Source organism: Mustela putorius, unplaced genomic scaffold (assembly GCF_011764305.1).
Source record: "Mustela putorius furo isolate JIRA1106 unplaced genomic scaffold, ASM1176430v1.1 tig00000738_pilon_pilon_pilon, whole genome shotgun sequence".
Classification (NCBI taxonomy): domain Eukaryota; kingdom Metazoa; phylum Chordata; class Mammalia; order Carnivora; family Mustelidae; genus Mustela; species Mustela putorius.
Window position 1 is genome coordinate 1,990,948 of NW_025421463.1, and position 18,900 is coordinate 2,009,847.

Genomic DNA, 18,900 nt, shown 5'->3' on the forward strand with positions numbered 1-18,900 from the left:
TCTTGCTTTGAAACACACCATTAATTTTCAAAAACAAGGAAAAAAAGAGATGGGTGAAGCTTTGGGGAAGGGTTCCCATGCATTCCGCCTGTATGAACCATGAGCTACAAACACCACAGGCATGGGGTTCCTCCCTCCCTGCTGATGTGAGGCCGCTCTCCGTCTGCCTACCAGAACCTGCCTGGTTCTGGCGGATGCCGCGGTGGGTGACCAGGGAAGCAGCGGACACAGAGGGCGACCACGGTTCCACTGAGAACCCGGCAGCTGCTTCGAGGCCTGGATTCACGGAGTCAGGGAACGTCTGCTCCCTCCTTCACTTCTTAAGAACCGACTGAGAGAGCAAAGCCTAGATCCTTTGGAATTACAAGCCTTCAACTGAAAGTATGAATGTGCGTAACTTTTTTAACAACAGGCATAAACCATTCAGAGGGCCTTACTCGGGGGGAAACCAACATTCGTGATGGATTCCGGTTGCCCTAAGAAGTAAATGTTCAAAGACCCAAACCAAGAACCTTTTGCAAAACGCCTGAGCTGAAATGAGTCCACATTCCACTACTCACACGAAAGCATAGAACTGCTTTGGGTTTGCCAGCCGTTCCAAGGATCTGAGCTGGCGAGGAAACACCATCGGAGGCCGAGGTGGCCAAGACTCCCTCCTGCTGCTGAGCTGGCCTCCCTCCCCAGGGACACAGTGTCCAACTCAGATATACCAACTGCTTGGCAAATGCAAGGAACCTGCCGTTTTCTCTGCAGCTCACACCTCGCCGGCACAGGCATGGTGCCTCCTGGTCACGCTGGGCCAGAAGAAGGAGACCCCCAGCATCCCTCACATGCCTGTTTTGTTTTTTTGGTGGGGGGGGGGGTTAGATTTTATTTATTTATTTGACAGACAGAGATCACAAGTAGGCAGAGCAGCAGGTAGAGAAAGAGGAGGAAGCAGGCTCCCTCCTGAGCAGAGAGCCCGATGCGGGGCTCGATCCCAGGACCCTGAGATCATGACCTGATCCGAAGGCAGAGGCTTTAACCCACTGAGCCATCCAGGCAGCCACAAAAGCCTGTTTTTAAAGGACTTAGTAACTTTGTTACCAGCAGCCACCTAGCTGCTTCCTGGAACACAATGAGAAAGCAGCAGCCAGGGCTGCTGAAACCGCATCTGTCAGAATCAGTGTTCTTTCTCCGAGAAGCCCAGACGCAGCCTCAGGATCCTTCTTAACACAGGGGCACGCAGTCATCACACACCCAGCTGAGTCTGCTCTCCAGGGGAAGCCGCTCTGCCAGCCCTGCTCTGCAGCAGGACACCGAGCAGCTCCGGTGTCCGTGTCAACGGCCTCCTTGCCAACACCTTCACTGCCTGAGCTCTCCCCCAGATCGCTGGTAGGCCTTCCCCTCCATGCAAGGCCCACAGGGAAAGAGGCTCGGGGACGACGCAGCAGGACCCGACCGGCAAGAAGACGAGCCGACCGCCGGCTGGGCCCCCTGCCCACAGCCTCCCCACGGAGCACGCTGCCTTTCTGGGGAACAGCGAGGACACACCAGCTCGGAAGCACGCAGCCACTTACCCACCTCCCCGCTTCTCCACCTCACGAATGACTGAGAGAGGCGCCCACGGAGCCTCAAAGGGGTTCCCGCAGCCCCGAACTCTCACAGCAGGTAGAAAAGCCAAGGATTCCCCGCGCTTCCCCGAACCCATCCCGTGACTCCCAGGGGCTGTGAGCCCGGCAGACGACGCTAGAACCTGCGGCTCCGTTAGAACGAGAGAGCAGCTCTCATCTGAGCACGTGTCACCAAGAAGAGCTCAAGGATGCAAAAGCTCCCCGAAACTTCTAGAACGTCGTGCGTTCCATGGTACGCTCCCCCACAGCAATTAGCGCAGGGAAGGAGATTGACCGCACCGCTCCCACACGTTCGCAGGGGACCCCTCGGCTCATGAACCGGTCCGTCAGCCCCATGTACTATAATAAATAGCAAATACGCTCACTAGGAAGTAAAGTGATTTTTGCATCTGAAACCTAAAAAGTGTAGAGCTGAGCCAAAGAGAAAACAGGCTTCCTTAGGGCACGTCTTTTATGTGATGGAACCGCCTACTTGGAAACCGGAGGAGAATCGGTAGGTAATGTTACCTGCCCTGCGCCGACCACAGCAGGCGGAAATCAATCGCAAAAAGCACTTGAAACTGCTCACAGCATGCGCTTACCCACTTACATCTTATAAACATCCCTTAATTATTCTGACGACCGGACAGGGAGCGGGCTGGTAAACTAACTTCAGGACGTGAGATAAATATTCATTCCGGGGAGCAGAGACCAGAATTCAAAGCAGAGCTTGGCTAATAAGCGTGGGGTTGCCAGGGCGACCCGACTCCTCCTTGGGGACCACACAGGGACAGCCAAGATGCTAGGAGAACCGCACCGAGTTAGCTATTCTTAAAGAGGCCGTCTCAGGACAGGAAGATAAGGAACGTCAGAGTCACGGCTCTGGGCCCAGAATCAATTTCCCTTTCTTACCAAAGCAAAGGTGCCAAGGGGCTCTGGTGGGCCGCCGAGAACGAAAGCCCAGTTTGGTACAAACGATGTGCCCACGTGTGTTTCTCTTGTACATGTTCCCCTCCCCCCCCCCCACTAAACATCCACAAAACAAAGAGGGAGCAGGCTGGATCTGAAAATTGCCATCAGGGTAATAATCAAAGGAAGCGTCACAAAGCTCCCCCTGAACGCCGCTTCCTCTCCGCCAGACAGAGGAAAAGCAGAACCGTGGTTTCCAGTGAGTTCCACCCCACCGCCCCCAAGGAATACGCTGTAATCCAGGAGGTGAGCAGAGACCGTGCATTTCCTGCCCCACGCTGAGCTGCCCCCCACCTTGGTCAGAAGCAGCTCCAAGAAGAGGCATTTGGGTCTCCGGAAAGGGACCGCTTCCCTGCTTCTCTCCTCCGCGACAGGCTCTGCGGAGAACCTCACGGGCCCAACAGATCCAAACAGGACCTACACGGGCTTCTCTGACGACAGACCGTTCCAGAACTCACCACGTCCGTGGCTCTGGTCCTCACCTACTCATATCCCTCCACGGGCTCACCAGCCACTCTTTGCGTTCTCACAGAGAAAGAGGCCAACAGACCTTAAACATGACCTGCACTTGATGTTCCAAGGGTCCCAGCCAAGGCGATCACATGAGCGCCCGGAGATGGCAGAGAATTCCAAGAGCCCTCCTGTCCCTGCCCAGAGACCAGACTCATTACAAATCCTTTTCCTGTGTGTTGCCACAAAGAAACACACTAGTCCGTTTTTATTTTTTAAAGGTAAACCAGAGGGCTGTTGAGATCTGCTGTAAGAGCACAGAGAAGCCACGCCCCAGTCGGCATAAGGTCCCGGACCGGCTGCAGACTACCACGGACGGACGCAGGTATGTGAGCCGGGCCCCGCGGATGGCCTGCAAGACGCGGGAGCTGGGGTCTGGGCGGAGAAGGCCGCCTCAGCTACTCTGTGTTCCTGCCAAGTGTCTTCATTCTTAGAGGGGAGAGGCCTCGCCACAGGGGCTCCCTCCGCACTGTCCCCCGGGGAAGCCGAGGCACTGCCTGGGGGAAGCCCGCCGGCACCTGCCCACCCCCCACCTTCCCACGGTGGCCCACTCCCGCACACTGCGCCCACGGTACCCACTGCAGCCTCCAGACCTTCTACAGGAACACCCACCTGGCTGACTACGACCCACACGCCACACCACAGCCCAGCTGCTATGAACTGCCTGCCCTTCTCGAAAAGGGGCTTAGTGGGGTCTCCTCCAGCGCCCCGGGAGGGAAGCCCCCTACTCGACCCCCTCCTCTGGCTGATTCCCAGTCATCTTTTACATGCAACCAGGGACCCCCTCCTCCAGCTGGCACGCAGAACCACGCTCAGGTTGTGTCCCCTCCCCGGTCACGGTCACCAACTCGGAGGACATCACTGCTGCCCCACCACCGGCTCCCCGCCTGCCAGAGGAGTGCAGAGACTCCTCCACCTGCGTCCTTAGACCCCAGGTCGGGGCACCCCCTTCCTCTACTATCCTGGAAGGGAAGAGCAGCCTTCACCTCCCCCTTTGGGGGTTTCTGGCCACGTGCCCTCCGAGCTTTCACGGAAAATTCAAAACCTTGTTATCTTCTAGGTAGGAGCTCTCACCCAGACTCCCCCTCTAAGAATCTGCCCCCCCTCAGGATTGAACTTGCTCACCAGGAGGCCGTGACCAGTGCCCGGGACCAGGGGGCCCCATGGATTCTCCCCCTCCCTTCGAGGAACTGACCAGAGAGCCCCAGATGCTGAGCCCCAGGCCTGGGGTCCCAGAGTAGCTTCCCCACCCCCGAGGGCTCCTCGGTCTTCCCCTGGAGTTCTGGAGACCACCTGGGAAGGAAGCAGCCTCACTTGTCCACACTGCCACTCTTATCAGCGATGTTAGGGGATACCCACAGCATCCCCGGGGGGGCAGAATCACCCCCAGCTGAGAACCACCGGTTTCAACCAGTGACGTGGCTACTGGCTTCGGTTGTGTTCTCTCAAGTACAAAGTGAGGGGGAATGTCACCCCTGCATAGACCTTGCCATTAATTAAGATTGTCCATGTCGCAGGACGCAACCACAGAACATCTCTGTGCAGGCACTACTGCATCGGGTCCTGTGATTACGGAGCAGCGTTCAAGTGGGCTGCGCGGGGCTCCACGCAGCGTCCACACAGCAGATCGCTCTGTAAAAGTCACGGTGATCAGAGGGGCTGACAGGGTGGTGCAGAGAATATTCTCTCCCACGCGTTATTAAAGAAAAGAAGCATAATCATTTCAACCCACAGGGCAAGGTCACAGCCGCCCGGTGATCCCTTGAGCGCAGATCCCCAGGAAGGGCACCACGAACACCGTGCTCATGGATTGGTGCTTCTGCACCCAACGCTTGGAAGACGACGCTTGGAAGACGACCCGGGAGAGAAGCAGAGGACCAGCACAGGCCAGGAGCAAGGCCCTGCAGAAGGCTCGTCGGGGAAAGGATCTGCAGCTAAGTGACACGGAACTTGTAAAATCCAACACTAAGACATCAAACAACTTTGATTTAAAAAACGAGCCAAAGATGTGAACAGACAGCACCTCATCAAAGGGGACATCCAGACGGCGCACACGCACATGAAGATATGCTGAAGGTCTGCAAGTCATCAGGGAACGGGAGCCTAAGTCTGCTTGAGAAAAGGACATTTATAGGGGCGCCTGGGGGGTTCCGCTGGTTAAGCATCTGCCTTGGGCTCGGGTCACGATCCTGGGATCCTGGGATCCCGGGATCAAGTCCCACATCGGGCTCCCCGCTCAGCCAGAATCTGCTTCTCCCTCTAGCTCTCACCCTGCTCGTGATCACTCTCTCTCTCTCTCAAATAAATACATAAATCTAAAAAAAAAAAAAAAAAAGGACATTTACAGAAACAAATAAAAAAACAGAGAACAGGAACTTCCTAAACATTTCCTTCCTCGGAGTAAAGGAGGGACAGAGCCTCCAGGTTGGCCTTTGGTTGCTGGTGTCTGGGATGAGGGCAGGTCCTCAGTGCAGAGGACGGGGAGGCCCCCCCACGGGGCCCCTTCCATCCAGGGCCAGGCTGGTTGCACCCCTCTAGGGAGACTTGACAGGGCAGCTGCAGCACCTGGGGTGCCCCTGGCCCCACCTCCAGGCCTGCTGGATCTCTGGGGCCTTCCATCTGAGGTCATGAGGAGGACCCGGCGAGAGGAGTCTGTGCAAACCAGCTTTTAGTAAGTTGCCCCAGGCCTTCTGGGGGAGCCGTGGGCTTGTTAAGCGCTCTTCCCACCCTTTTCCGACATCCGCAGTTAGTCACAGTTCTGTTTTCTGAAGCAGGACACCACGTGACCCGAAGTGGTTCCCTCCCGGAGCCTGTCAGCCTGAATCACGCCGCAAATTCAGCCACGCGCTCTTCCTGCACTGGTTCCTCCAAAGCCCAGGGCAACGCATTTCCTAAAACGACCTCGCCTGAAGATGACGGGACGTTCACCCCACGTGTCCCTCCGTGCCCGGTCACAACCACGAGTTCTGCCGATGCGGGTGGAGTCCAAGCCCCGCAGGCTCCCCGAATCCTGACCTCCCTGAATCTTCACACCCTCCCTTACTGGGGCCTCACCACCGCCCAGGCTCCCCAACTCACTGTCAACCTTCTAACAAAAAGGAAAACGAAACCCCACAGCACCTGACAGCACCCAGCGACCTCTGAGCACCCACCCTCTTCCTGATGTTCGGGGGTAGGCAAATGCGGGTCAGCCCATGGGGGCCAGGCCCCGCCCCGCCTCACAGACTGTGCCAAGAGCACAGAGCTCAGGAGGGCAGGCAGCCAAGGCAGCAGGGCTGCTGGAGGGCTGACAACTCTCCGTTATTAGGGCCTCATCAGCCAGCCTCTGCCTCTCTGCTGCCCACTTCCCAGAAGACCAGCGGGAAGCCCCTTCCCAGCCCAGCCTCCAAACCCCCACCCCACTCCTGCATCTGAGCCCATTTAGGGGTTTTCGGCCTTCTGTTTATATGGGGGAACCCCAAGCAGGCCAGGCACCGAACTTTGAGAACCGAGGCCTGGGGAGCCGGCTAACTCACGCACAAAAGCAACAGCACAACTGCAAGCATCTTGGCCCTTCTGCTGTCTTCACATCCCCAATGTTCTTCCCAGGATGCTCTGGTACCGGGATTCCCAGTGCACCAGGCGGACCAGACTGGCCCACAACGCCCTAGACACACACGAGCTCCTAGAACCAAAGACAAGAAGCATTTCGCTTTGGGCCCAGCCCATTATTCAGGCACGTGTTCTTTGTATTCCAAGGGCACAAACGGCACCCATAAAAAGCCATGACAGTCCAGAACATTCCGCTGCCTTGCTAGTCAGTGACAGACTTCTTTCACCAGTTCCTTCTGATCCCAAGTGAAGTGTGACCTGCTCTGGGCCGTTCTCGACCCTCCTACACTTTCGCAAATTCCTCAGAGCGCTTGAGATCCTCATGCTCTGGTCCGTGGGCTCGTCTCAGCCGGCGCCGCGTTCCCGGAAGGCAGGAGCCTGGCCTGCATCCCTTCTCCGCAGGCCAAACAAACTGGGACAGGGGAAGCGGCATTTCTGTTCGTAATTGTTCCAAGTCCCCAAGGAATGACTTGCAGTGAGGACGACATCGCAACAGCTGACAACACACATCACTGAGGCGGCAGGAATGACACAGAAGAGTGACTGTCATTTACCATTTGATAGGAAACAAATATACGCCAGTTTGGGCCCTTAAATCCTAATGTAAGGCTTGCAAAAGCGGAATGGCCAATTTGTTCTGGGATGTCTGGAAGCCCCAAAAGATTGACAAGGCCCTACCCACAGGGAACGGAATCAAGTCATTTGGTGAAAGCTTCCCTGAAGGGAAATGCCAGGGTACACACCTCCCCCCCCATCAAAATCCCCAAGGGGAATGCATGGGGCTATGCACTTCCCCACGCATCCCTAGAAACTCGCAGGTCCCTTAGAGAGATGAATGGAGATCGGATGTCCCCGCGGGTATGCATCCTTGGGGTTCACTCAACCTGGAGCTACCAGGAGACTTTCTGGGGCGTGTCAGCCTCCGTGGTTTTAGGAAACCGGTCCATACATCCCTCTCCCTGCCCCTTCTTCCCGGACACCAGCCTGAGGCCGGGCCTTCTCCCCCACCTGCCTTATCTCCGCGGCCTCTTCCGCTCCTCCTTCCTCCCAAGCAGGACTCACCCAGACCCATCCGGAATCTGCCCCAGGGGAGGAATCTCCCGGCTTGAACAAAGGGGAAAATTCAGGAATGCGGTCCTCAAAGAGGCAGCCAACAGTGGTGCCGAAGTTCCGGCCCTTGCAACTCTGAGAAAACTTTAGAACTGTAAAAGGAGGCAGGTAGTTCTTTAGAATGATTTTCTCAAGCACAGAAGTGGGAGCGGAGCTCTGCCGCCCGCCGTCGCGGCGCCCCCGCCCCCACCCCGGCCGGTGGCCGCACTCGAAGCGCCCCTTTCCTTCCTCCCGGCTCCAGGGCGAGGGCCGAGTCCCCTGCAGGGGCTCCCGCCCCCAAAACACCAACCCGGCCCCTGGCCCGTGCCCAGCCAGCCCGAAGTGGCCAGCAAATGCGCAGCACGAGGACGGTCACACGCAGGGCTGAGGGCAGTGGGCCCGCAGGCGGGGCTGCTCTCCAGCCGGGCTGAGCCAACGGCGACTCCGGCGGGCGGGGGCGCGGGGGAGGGGGCGACCCGGGCTCTCGCTCCAAGGCCCCCTTCCGCACTAGCGGCCATCTGCAAGCCGCCCGGGAGGGGGCGGCCGGGCCGCGAAGACTCCCCGCCAGTGTTTAAAGGTCTGGGCAGGAGGAAGGAGCGAGGGTCAAGGGCGCTCCCGAAGGTCACGGCGGCGCGCCACGCGGGGTCGGCGGGGACCCGAACGCGCAAGCCAGGGACTCACCCCGGCGAGGCCGGGCGTGGACGCGTGGTCCCGGCAGAGCTCGGGGACGCGCGCGCGCGGGGCCCGGAGGGGGCGGGGACACGGGGGCCGCTGGCGCGGGGCGGGAGCCACCCCACGGGGCGCGGGGGCGCGGGGGCGCCTGCGCGCGGGGACGCGTGGTCCCGGCCAGGCTCGGGGACGCCTGCGCGGCTGCAGGCCGGCGGCCGGCGCACTCACCCTCCTTGGCCTTCTTCTTCCTCGCCAGCGTGCCGCCGAGCTTGCCCAGGAACGACTCGTCCTTCTTCATCCTGTGGGGCCGCGGGGTGGGCGAGCGCAGCGGCGCGGAGGACATGGGCGGCGCGGGGGACAGCGGCGGGCGCAGCGCGTGTGGGAGCCGCCCGGGTCGCCGCCGCCGCCGCCCGCTCGGCCGCCCGGGGAGGGGCCCGCGGGGCGCGGCCCCAGCGCCCGCCCCCGCCCCGCGCCCGCCCCCGGCCCTGGAGCCGCCGCCGCCGCCGCCGCCGAGGTGATGCGCGCGGTCCCGGCTCTGCCACTTCCAGCCCCCGGGACCGCGTCCTCTCCCCACCCCCCGAGAAGTGAAGGGGCTCGGTCCCGAGGGCCGCGTGGGACCGTCTCCCCCCCCCCCGCCCCCGGGCTCCCTGCGACCTTTCGTCCTACACGTTTGAGCCCTGCGCCCGCGGGCTCCGGGGACGGTGCCAAGGCTCCTGCGGGGAGCGCGACGACGTGCGTCAAAGAACCGCAGGGATGGGTCATTTCACTTGTTGAGCTTCTGCCCAGAACCGGGCCTGGGGCCGGGGGAACCCCCGTGAACGGCCCCCGCTCTTAAGAAGCGGCGGTGTGGAGGGCCCTGCCGGCCCCTGGGCGTCCTGCGAACACTTGCGCGGGGAGCCCCGGGTGTTTCCCAAGAGGTGATGTGAAGGCCCAGGAGCCGGGCTGGCCTGGATTCAGGGCCGGGTGTTCAGGCAGAGAGAAGAGCGCAACTAGAGGGGACAGGGCCCAGGCTTCAGAGAGGGCAGAAGGGGAAAGAGGGCCAGGCGGGCCTTGTAGATGCTGGAAGCCCAGCGGAGAAAGGATTTTCCGGTTGGGATGATGCGATCAGGTTTGGGTGTACCTATTTGATGTGGCAGACACCAGGACCGTGCGGGGAGGAGTAAGGCGGGAGCCTGTGGTACTAGTTCCAGGCCCTGGGTGACTTAGGAGGGACATGAACAGATCCCGGGAGACGCAGGTGGAAGGAGCCTCAGACTAGGAGTCAGAAGACTTAAGGCTGTTTCCCCCTGGGCCAGGGCTGAGGGGTGGGGTCAGGCTGAGACGGCTGGTGCCCTGGGAAGGACAGGAGAGTCTGGGTCCCAAATGTGGCTCAAGGGTGAACGTTCTCCTCTGTGCCCGCTCAGGGCCCGCCACACTAACTCCCGCACCGTTCAGCAAAGGTCAGTGGGTGCCGAGCCCTGTCCTCCCGCTGGGGGTGCACAGACCACAGGGACAAAGACTTGCCCTCCAGGACAGCACATGCAACCTGCAGTGACACAGGACTCACGGGCCATACAGTTAGGAACCCAGTGAGGTGGGGGAGAGGAGGCTTGCGGGGGTAGAGCCATCTGACCTGGGATGGGGTAAAATCACCCTTGGCCGTTGTGCAGTAAAGGGAGAGAAGACGCAGCAGACAGAGGGGAGAGGGACGGGGAGAGAACGCGGAGTGAAGACAGGCACCCGGGGTTGTGAAGGGACAAGAAAAAAGGCACATGGCCTGGTGTGGTTTGAGCATCTGGGGTGGGGAAGAGCACGACCATGCCCCATTCGGAGCCCCCCAAGGCTCTGAGAGGGTCTGAGCAGAGGCCTGACCTGTTGGATTGATGCCGAGGGTGGATAGAAGCAAAAGCCAGGGTCAGAGAGCAATTCAGAAGCTCCTGAAACAGGCCAGTCTCCAAGGCCAAGTACCAAAGTGGTACTAGAGGGAAAGGACAGACAACAGTGAGCTTTGAGGGCTGCAAACCACGACATTTGGAAAATATTTGGATGCCGGGGTCAGAGACAGCGGAGGGCCAGAGGTCTCTGAGGCTTTGGAAGGCCCCACTGGGGGTGTGTCTAGCCAGACTGGGGGAAACACAGAAAGGTTGCGAACTGGGTTATTGACATCCCAGTGGCACAGTTCGGCTAGACGGTGCTCTTGATCCTGGAGGGATGCTGTCATCAAAGGTGGGGGTCTCTGGCCCCTTTGAGAAGCGATGCACAGAACCGACAGTTTAAAGAAGGACACACACTGCCTTGGGAGGCCCACAGACACCCTCTCCCTCTGGCGGCCCTCAGCACAGCCACAGGCCCTGGCGGAGGGGGGGGGGGCGGAAAGGTAGCGTGGGAAGGGAAACAGAGCAGAGCCATGCTCCTGGGCCCGCAGAACTGGCAGCGGAGGGACAGTCCTGTGCCCGTCCCCACCAGTAATCAGTTGTTTGAATAGTTCATCAATGCGTCCAACTTTGCAGCAAATGCACAGAACTTACAATCTTCCCTTTTTAACTGCTCCTATGAACAGCAGAGACGTGTGGAATCCTTTTAAAAACATCATTACACCATGAACGAATTTCTCTAGAACACACCTGAGCCTGACAATGTCCACCTGTTTCAAGCAGGACTACTCACCGCAACCAGGTGATTCCCAGTTCCTCGAGGAGCTCCACTGGGCCTTACGTGACCGCGGGGTTCTTAGCATGCCATAGAAATTGTTTGTATAGAAACATGATCATATATTACCAAGAAATCCCTGCAAAGCAACGACTTCTTGGTTAAGTTTACAATCACTCCCTTTTCTGCAGAGCGACAATGTGTGCATTCACACACGCTGTTTGTCCCTCGCACGTTCTGGGCTGGAGAAGGGGATGATCTCGTATTAAAGGCAGCTTTGAAGATTATCTTTTTTTTTTTTTTTTAAGATTTTATTTATTTATTTGACACAGAGAGAGAGATCACAAGTAGGTAGAGAGGCAGGCAGAGAGAGAGAGGGGGAAGCGATCCCAGGACTCTGAGATCATGACCTGAGTCAAAGGCAGAGGCTTTAACCCACTGAGCCACCCAGGCCCCTGAAGATTATCTTAAATTACTGTGTGAGTTGCAATGGCTTGTCTCGTGTGCATCTCAGACAGCAGGTCAAACACTGACTTGATGGCTGTGGACTGATTTATATTTTTTTCTGGGCTAGATGAAGGAGGGACAATGATACACCCCCCCCCCCAAATTCTCCTCGCTTACTGGCCTGGCTCCTGGGGATTTTACACAGTGTTCCCTCCACGGTCATCTAACCAAAACGACTTTCCAGATTGGTTTATAGAGCAGGAAACATCAATATTCACTTGAAGATTAGGAAGTGTTGGTTTTTAATTAAAAAGATAATTTAACAAGAAGCTGAAGTGGGACCTTCGCTCCTGTCCTCATCAACTCCGCCTTCCACGTCTTAGCACACTACAGAAGGATAGCCCCCACCGTCGCTCTGCGCACACTTTACATTGGGGAATAATTAGGAAAATCAGATTATGGGCCGCTGCCCCTATAGAAGAAAACCACTTGATTTTGGGTTTGAAGTGTGGCTTCCAAAAAGGCCAGTTCCTTATACGCTTAATGATGGACAAGGAACAAACATCTCACGAGCGCGGGCCGTAATTCCTGGCCGCACACTGAGCCCCACGCCGTGTGCTCTCGATCAACCCCATCACGTGCATGCCTGCCGATCTTGCTGTCTTTCCCATAAAGGGACAGGCACACGGGGCAATGCACGCAGATGTAATCTGTCCTAACAACAAAGAGCCTTAAAAGTAACGAGTTAGGAGAATGCAGAAAGCGTTTGTATGATGCAATACTACGGAGCGATCAAAAAGAATGACCGAGGGGACGTATCTTAAAAATGTCACGTGGAGAGGCCAGAGTGCACACAGGATGCATCCATGTGTTTGAAGTTCAAAAACAGGTGACCTCCTTCCTATGCTGAGAGCGGCTCCCCCCAGCAGGAGAAGATCTTGCCTGGGTATGGGCACCAGGAAGCACGGGGTGATGCAAATGGTCCATGAGTTGGCCTGGGTGGTAGTCACTCGGGTGTAGACCTGTCCGCGGAGCATTTGTGCATTTCCCTGTATATCCATGACACCTCCGCAAAGTCTTGGGGAGAAGAAAGTACATAGGGGCGCCTGGGTGGCTCAGTGGGTTAAAGCCTTTGCCTTCGGCTCAGGTCATGATCTCAGGGTCCTGGGATCGCTTCCCCCTCTCTCTCTCTGCTCAGTGGGGAGCCTGCTTCCCCCTCTCTCTCTCTGCCTGCCTCTCTGCCTACTTGTGATCTCTGCCTGTCAAGTAAATAAATAAAATCTTTAAAAAAACAAGAAAGAAAGAAAAAGTAAAGAAATGTTACTTCTCGACAGGATGATTTGAGTCCTTTACCGTGCCTGCTTCGGGGTCTGTTCCTTATCAACGAGCCTCTTACGGCCGAGGCTCCGTAAGCACAGAGAGAAGGTTTTGAAGCTGTCTGCTTTCTCTGATTTCAAAAGAAGTGATGTCTTTCAGAAAAAAATTAAAAGAACCAGCCCTGAGCTCTGGGGGAGAGGATAGGGAGCGCGTCCTAGGGTGCGGACAGAGCCTGTGAAATGTTTCCGTGAGTTGCTCATTTTCAAACCTCTGACAGCTGTGGGAGAGTCACGAGTGTGTGTGGAAAAGCAAGGGAAAGAATGAATTCAGTGATGAGGAAGCGCCGTATCCCGCCTCCCACGCCCCCGCACCAGGTGTTGCTCTGGGTGCGATCTTATGGCACAGGGGGGCAGCACTGCCAAACCCGCTGTGCTCATCGTGTCTAAAGTCATCTTGTGGACAATGCTATTTAAGTAGTTTGCTCCTGGAGCAGCCTGGCAGGAGACGGTTGTGTGATTTGCACCGTAGCTGCTAGGAGCGTGAAAAGATGACCACACTTGCCTGGAATTTAAAAAATTGTGGCGATAACCCTTTCTCCCATACCACATGTGAGCAAAACATGAATCACGGACGGCCGTGATCAGCAGCCGCTTACTCCGTGATTTTGGAAACATCAGCAAGCTTGAGACAAGGGAAGTTGGGTTTCCATTTATTAGCAACTCCTCTGAGTCGTGAGTTTGCATAGTAGGCAAATTAAACTACATGTGCTCTTTGTTCCTAAAAATGGTTTGTAGATGAGTGTGAGAGGTTGGCACCGAGTTATTGATTCCTTCCATGGAGGAGAATTGGTGAAGCACTCTAAGAGGTTATGCCCCCAAGACTTCCCCCCAAGCTTTTAGAGGACAAGATCCTTGAAAAATGCCGTTACCTTTTATATATGGCTGGGAGAGCAGAGGCAAGGCTCGTTAGACATTCACACCTTAGTCTGAATTTCTTTCACCATTAATTGGCCATCTATGTATCACCTGCCGCGCAATGAAAGGCGTTGCTATCCTCCTCCCAGCGGTCTTGGGAGCAGTGAGGGAATGAGAGCCGCGCTTCGGGTGGTGGGGAGGGCGGGGCACTCTGGCGCAGGAAGCCTTCCCCAGGCAGCTGGAGGAAGCAGACGCCACGGCCACAGCCCATCCTGAGGACATCACTGGAGCTGGGAAAGACGGTGGTGCCGGGCAGGGGTCTGTAAGTGGCCAGTCCATGGACATGTTCAACTTTGCAGGCCATACAGCCTGTCACGACTGCTCAGCTTTGCTGTTTCAGCCTGAAAGCAGCCGCAGACGAGACATACATCCGCAGGCGCGTGTGGCTGTGTGCCAATAAAACTTTATTTGTGGGCACAGAAATTTACATTTCACATCACTTTCACTTGTCACAAAAGAGTCTTCTTTTGATCTTTTTTTCAAAACACTTACAGCGTAAACCATTTCTTTGCTCACAGGCCATCCAAAGACAGGCATCGGGCCAGACTTCAGAGCCGACTGTGCAAAAACTGAATTTCACTTTACCGCACGTTTTGCCAGAAAGCTGTAGCAGCGGTAATGAGGATGGGACCACCAAAATCAGCGTTTAGAAGCTGACCGGGATTCAGATCCTGTCGTTTCGAACTCGGAGGAAGTAAGCCTACAAAATCCTTCCTTGTGTTCCAAAATGCATTATTACCACAGCCCTTCCAAGAGTGGGTGGGTAACAATCCCACTTCTTATGTATCTTTTTCTATAAAACTCTCTGTACAATTATGTAAGGTAGAAGGACATTGCAACATGGCTTGCCTTTTTGGAAAACAGGAACCACAAAAATGTGCATCTGTGATTATGTAAATCGCGGCGGAGTCCGGCCGCACTCAACGTTTTATGAACAGGGAGGAGCTGTCTTCCTGGGGGGTGTGTGTGTGTGTGTGTGTGTGTGTGTGTGTTTGTGTGTGTCCACGGTGTGGCGTTAAGAGGAAAAGCAGAATTCCAGGTCTTGTGAAACACTGAAAAGGACCCAAACACCTGCTCAGTGGCGCTTACACACTAATGGCAAGGGAATCAAATTAGCATATGGAAAGCCCACATACGTGTGTGTATTTTACATACATGTGTGCACACACACGTGCGGTTTAGGTATAAATAAGCCTGTTCGGAAGCTCACCCTTTAATCTCCAAATACTCTGTCAAAGGGGGAACGACTGATGGGAACTTTGCTTTTCTCCCCGGCAGTACGTAAAACCAACAAATTGATGTTTATGTAGAGCGAGGAGAAAACTGATTTGAGGACTAATTAGAATACGCCTTGATTGAGAAAGCGGGTCTTCAGGCGGAGAATGAGCGCCCGTTCAGAACAGGGCCATTCACCAGCCACTCGTTCAAGCTCTTCTCTCGCAGGGTCAAGTGTGTTCCTGATTATGCACCTGGCACGCCTCCTGCGGGTTCGAGGCTGAGTGCGGTGGGAGCCGAGCCGCTGGGAGCAAAGGGGGCTCTTGAATCCAGAGCGTGTTAGAACGTGGAGCTCCACTCTGTGCGGCAAGGGATCTTTAGACTGTCAAAATTCCGCTTGGAGGGAAATCGGGAAGACGCAAGGCTTGAAAATTCGATTCAGCCTGTAGTGCTAGTTGAATGTTTACGTATAAGGAGCTATTAAATCACGGATCTTAATATTTTTGCCAGAAGCGCCAGGTGGGCAGCAGAGCACGGGCCCTTGAACTCGGGGTTCATGAGATACAGTCTGTCCCGTGCAAACATTTTTCGACAAGGGAACGTTGTCGTTTTCATGGAATCTGAAAGAAAAATGCAAAACGAGCGTTGCTGCTCTAGAAGCACCGCCCAGAGTGGATATTCAGTGAATCAGTGATGAGTCCCAGAAGTCTTTCTCTGAGGGTGAAAACAGCGACCCACCGGCCAGTGATCGGAGACACACGGCGTGGTCGATCCAGGCATGTATACGTGAGATGCGGACACATCCCACGACACGGATGAACCCCAAGGACGTCACGCTCCATGAAATGAGCCCGACACAAAAGGACAAGCCCTGTGAGCTTCCACTCCCGTCAAGTCCCTAGGGGAGTCCCCGTCAGAGAGATGAAAGGTGGAACGGTGGTCACCAGGGCCTGCGGGAGGGGGCTGGGGACTGACAGTGGAGCGGGGGCAGAGTTTCGGTTTTGGAGGATCAAGACAGGTGCACAACGCTCTGCATGGACTCCAGGCCACTGAGCCACACACTTTTACATGGTTGCAATTTTAAGTCGTAGCTTATATATATATTTTTACCATATATATATAATATATATAAATAATATATTATATATAATAAAATATATAATATAATAATATAATATATAAAATATATATATATATATTTTTTTTTTTTTAATCTTGGGCCTAAGACCTAAAGGAAATCAAGTCCCGAAAGAAAAGGTAATTTAAGACACTGAAAAGGACAGCCTTAAGGTGAGGGTGAGACTAAGGCTTTCCTGCAGAGGGAGGTGACAGGAAGGTGAGACGGATAGAGCCGACAAGGAAGGAAGAACTGTGAGTGACAGTCCCCGGGAGGCGGCAGAGGGCTGGCCCTTGGCAAAGAAAGAGCAGAAGATGTGTGCACCAGGGACCACGACGGGAGGAGAAGGACGGAGGTGGGGAAGGCCACAGAAATGAGGCCTGCAGTGGTGGTGCTGGAAGGAGCTGTGGACGGGCCCTCCCGGCTAACCTGCAGAGCAAGGCCGGGGACAAGCACCCTCCCTTAGGCAAAGTCGCCGCAGCTCACCCGGGCACCACAGCTGCCCCATCACGGCCTCCTGCCCGCCCACTTGCCTGTGCTCCCTGCCACCCCCTGACGGGCAACATTGTCTCTGCCTTTGCAGCCCACATCAGAGCTTTGCACACACCAGGAGCTCAACGTTTGCTGAATGAATGAATGAATGAATGAATGAATTTAAGGCAAATGATTAATGACAGCAGGTTCAGCCACTTGGCGGTGACAGGGATGTCTGCTCCCAGGCAGAAGAGCTTTTATTGATCGGGGCAAATTAAGGTTCCTCCTCGTACACTCGGCCCCGGTGACAGGTTCGGTGACAACGGACACAGGAGAGGATGGCGTGACATGGAAATAGGGACAAAGCTTCACTGTTGCCAGCCCCGATCCGGGGTCCTCTGCTACGCGGGGCACGGGGGCCCACCAGCGGCTGTGTGCCGTGGGGGAGTCGGCTTCGGGTCCCAGAGCCCAGTGACGGCGGTTGAAACCTCCAGGCCCATGTGGGTCACCTGGGAGCTTCAGGAAGCGCAGGTCCTGGCGGAGGTGGGCAGGGCTGGGCCTGAGACTCTGCATTTCTCACCCAGCGCAGAGCGGGCAGAGCGGGGCCCGAGGGAGACTGCACTTCTCCGGAGCGCGGCTGGGAGACCGGCCTGCCATCCTTGGTGAATTCGCTCGGCCCCCGGGGCAGGGACGTGGGGCGTCACCGGGGGCATCTGTCCCCAGACCCACGACCCTGCCTGGAGTCAGCTCTGCCTCCCCCGCAGAAAGCCTGCGTTCACGCCTCGCCATGCCCCACCTGGCCCCAGGTAAGACCTCGTATCCAGTAAACCCAATCTCACCACCGCCCTCCCCGCCTTCATCCATCCGGGCGCGGCCTGGTGCGCCAGGCCCCTGTGATCTTGGGTGCGCCAGGCCCCCACGATCTTGTCTCCCGACTCCCCGCTGCCATTACTGTGGCCTTCCAGAATCATCCAGGCACCCACAGCCACCAGCAGCCCCACTTGCGAGCTGTCTGGTCTGGAGGCCACGCTGATGAAAGGGACCTGTGCATTCCCGCATCTACCGACCCTCTTAGGTCTGTTTGGGGTCAAACTGACGCCACTGCTCTCCAGGCTGCCCTGCATTTCCGTTCCCGAGGTCTCTGTTCCAAGGAGACTTAAATCACCAGACAATACACACCTTCCCTGTTTTACCCAAGTTTTCCTTTTAAAGTAATCTTCCAGAAGCCTGCCTTGCAGACAAACCTTAGCCGGGTGACGGCGGTCAACATCACGGCGGGGGGCATGTCCCGGGCTACAGGACTGGAAGGGGACTTTGACCTCTGTGGTCTTTCTCCCCCGTCTACCTGCCCAGCGCTCCTTGAAAATGTCAGGGCTGCCAAAGCAAGGCAAGTCTGGGAAACTGTCACAGCCAGGAGGAGCCTAAGGAGACGGGATGGCTCAGTGTGACGGGGGATCCTGGATGGGGTCCTGGGCCGGAAAAGGACATGAGAAAGAAACTAAGGAAATCTGAGTAGAGACTTTAGTTAAAAACAATATATTAACTAATTAATCGGTTCCTTAATTGTAGCAAAGGTACTCAGACTAACAGAAATCGTTAATAATAGAAGCTGGGCACGGGGGTAAGTGGGAACTCTGCACGATCTTTCACATTCACATATAAAAATCGAAAACTGTAAAATGGAAACTTTATTTTAAAAATATCACTATTGATTTTTAAAGAGCTGTGACGTGTTTTCACCTTTATTGCAAATAAAGATTTTCGGAATTTTCAAAGCTCCTGAGGAGGTCAGCGGGGGGGATGTGTGAAGAGTGAGACGCAGCACCAAGATCCTTTTTAAATCAATCATCTATTTTTAGAATCCTTTTGGGCCAACGGTGCCTCGTTTTCCTTAAAATTCATTTCAGAATGCTTAACCCTTTTGCCAGTTCTGGCTGAGTCAGAAGACGGGGGACAGCATCAGCTCAGCAAGGGGAAACTGAGCGGAACCCAGAGGAGCCGCCACGTGCAAGGTCAAGAGGGTCACCCCCCAGCTTCCGGCGACAAACCCGCGGGCTGGTGCCTTTCCCGGGGTGCCCAGGGCCGGCAGGGGGCGTCTTAGCCCCTGGACATATTCTCTCTCCTATGCCTTTGGCTCTGCCACTCTGTGACCGATAGAGATGTCCAGGGCAATATCGAGTTTGATTGTGGTTTTGTTTGTTTGTTTGGGGGTTTTTCGGTTACCAAGGTCCAGAGAAGTGGGGGGGCTCGTTTTCTTCTGCTCTCTGAGGGGAGAATGACATAGAAAGAGATAAGCCCTTCTCCAGAC

At 55.9% G+C, this 18,900-nt stretch overlaps 1 protein-coding gene and 1 long non-coding RNA gene across 3 annotated transcripts in view; one reads left to right on the top strand and one right to left on the bottom strand.

The window, feature by feature from the left end:
- The window catches only part of PARVB (parvin beta), a 92,729-nt gene extending 83,886 nt beyond the window's left edge, over window positions 1–8,843 (bottom strand). The window contains exon 1 of one of the 2 annotated variants that reach the window (XM_045083730.1): window positions 8,649–8,843. In XM_045083730.1, the coding sequence (XP_044939665.1) occupies window positions 8,649–8,763 (115 nt within the window). In that variant the 5' untranslated portion in view covers window positions 8,764–8,843. The remainder of the gene's footprint in view (window positions 1–8,648) is intronic. The other variant, XM_045083729.1, reaches the window with a different exon arrangement.
- On the top strand, window positions 2,731–5,264 carry LOC123393075. The gene is made up of 3 exons (XR_006607782.1): window positions 2,731–2,807; window positions 3,293–3,396; window positions 4,806–5,264. It is a non-coding gene; the product is annotated as an uncharacterized LOC123393075 (long non-coding RNA).
- Window positions 8,844–18,900: the final 10,057 nt, after the last annotated feature.